The following is a 1,541-nucleotide window of genomic DNA, read 5'->3' on the forward strand; positions in this document are numbered from 1 at the left end:
TTGGACATTCGAGTTTGTCTACTTCAAACTGCGAATTTGGGCTTTTTGTGAAGATGGTGCCAGTAAGAGTATTATTGTGTCTGGTACTTCCAACTGTAACTACGCTCTCACGATTTATTACCACGTATTGCGTGAAGTTGTTGCAAGCGTTGATACGGCTATGGGCACGGTCTCGCAAGGTCCTATTCAAGGCTGACTTTGATAACTTCGTAATGTAATTCTTATTAACCACATTTATTTTTAAATATACGTGACCCAATCAAAATTAAACGCTTTCTCCGATAATCAGACAAAGCAAAAACCATACGATCGCTACTACAAAATGCTGTCAAAGAGCGATTTTGTTCAAGGCAAAAAGCTGAAGGCTCTCATTCAAAACGAGTCGTTGGATGATGCAAGTGCTGATTCACTTGCGAATTGTTTCAGCAAGTAATGGGAAGAATCGTGATTATGAGTATGATCAAATCACACAAAAAAGCTATCGAAAGGTCCTAAAGGTCCTCCTGAAATTATCAAAGGTGAAGTGAAACTCCCAAATCTAGTAAAAAGAAGCATACATACGTTCCGCAATCTACTGATGCAGAGGCTAACATGGAAAAGCCCACTGCGCCTGAAGAATCATTCGAGGATTTCTTCAATGGAGTCAATGATGTAGCACATAAGGTAGTTAATACTCGAGCATACATGAAATGAAAAAAGACTTTGAGAGAGGTGGTGGATGACCACGTTCTGAAATATCTAAACAAGCGAAGAGAGTTTAGAAAAGAGGATTCGAATCTAAGACGTCGAGAAATGGCCGATAAATTTGCTGATGAAGTCATGAAAGAATCGTTAAAGCTTTTGAAACGAAAACGAATTGATACTCCCCCTAATAAATCTCCCACTGATAAGCGAGCTACAAAACCAACTGGTAAGCGAGACGAGGACATTAGTCGAAAACTATTTGAGCAATCAGATGATGAGCAGAGCAGCGACGACAAAGAAATAAAAGAAGAGAAGAGATAACGTGGGTTGAATGCTGGCATAAAAAAGTTTATACTGATGATATCAACAGCTACAAAAATTAATTTGCAGCAAAATTGTACGAAAATATCCGACATAGATTTGGCGAAGCTGTCGAGCAGCGAAAAGGCAAGGACTATTTTGAAGACAATGCTCCTAAACCGCCAAGGAAACACAAAATGAAACGAGATGCTATGAATCAATACAAAGCTGAATTGAAAGGTTGGCTCGATGGGATCTTTATCTAAACTAAATGTTACTAAATTTTTTATACTCGATTCAAGTTTTTCAATGCGACTAATCAATTGCTTGATTACAGCAACATTTAGTACAGCAATAGCGTTACAATCCATACCTAATTGCAGCCCTTCAATATCTCCTCCTTCTTCCACTTTCATTAAATGTCAATGCTTCTCCACACACCTTGGCAACATCTTAAACAATTAAGCCAATTTTAGTCTTATCAGGTTGATTCTTGTAATTGTAGCTACTTGGCTTTAGAAGCTTGTACCTCCCAATATCCAAATCGATTTCTTTAA

The 1,541-nt window shown here is 38.1% G+C and overlaps 1 protein-coding gene across 1 annotated transcript; it reads left to right on the plus strand.

Moving 5' to 3' along the window:
* Window positions 1–792: 792 nt before the first annotated feature.
* On the plus strand, window positions 793–1,005 carry PPTG_24590 (hypothetical protein; the record flags this gene model as incomplete). Its single annotated transcript, XM_008917897.1, has 1 exon — window positions 793–1,005. One exon carries the CDS (start codon window positions 793–795, stop codon window positions 1,003–1,005), a length of 213 nt encoding a protein of 70 aa, XP_008916145.1.
* Window positions 1,006–1,541: the final 536 nt, after the last annotated feature.

Source organism: Phytophthora parasitica (assembly GCF_000247585.1).
Source record: "Phytophthora parasitica INRA-310 unplaced genomic scaffold supercont2.121, whole genome shotgun sequence".
Taxonomy (NCBI): domain Eukaryota; phylum Oomycota; class Peronosporomycetes; order Peronosporales; family Peronosporaceae; genus Phytophthora; species Phytophthora nicotianae.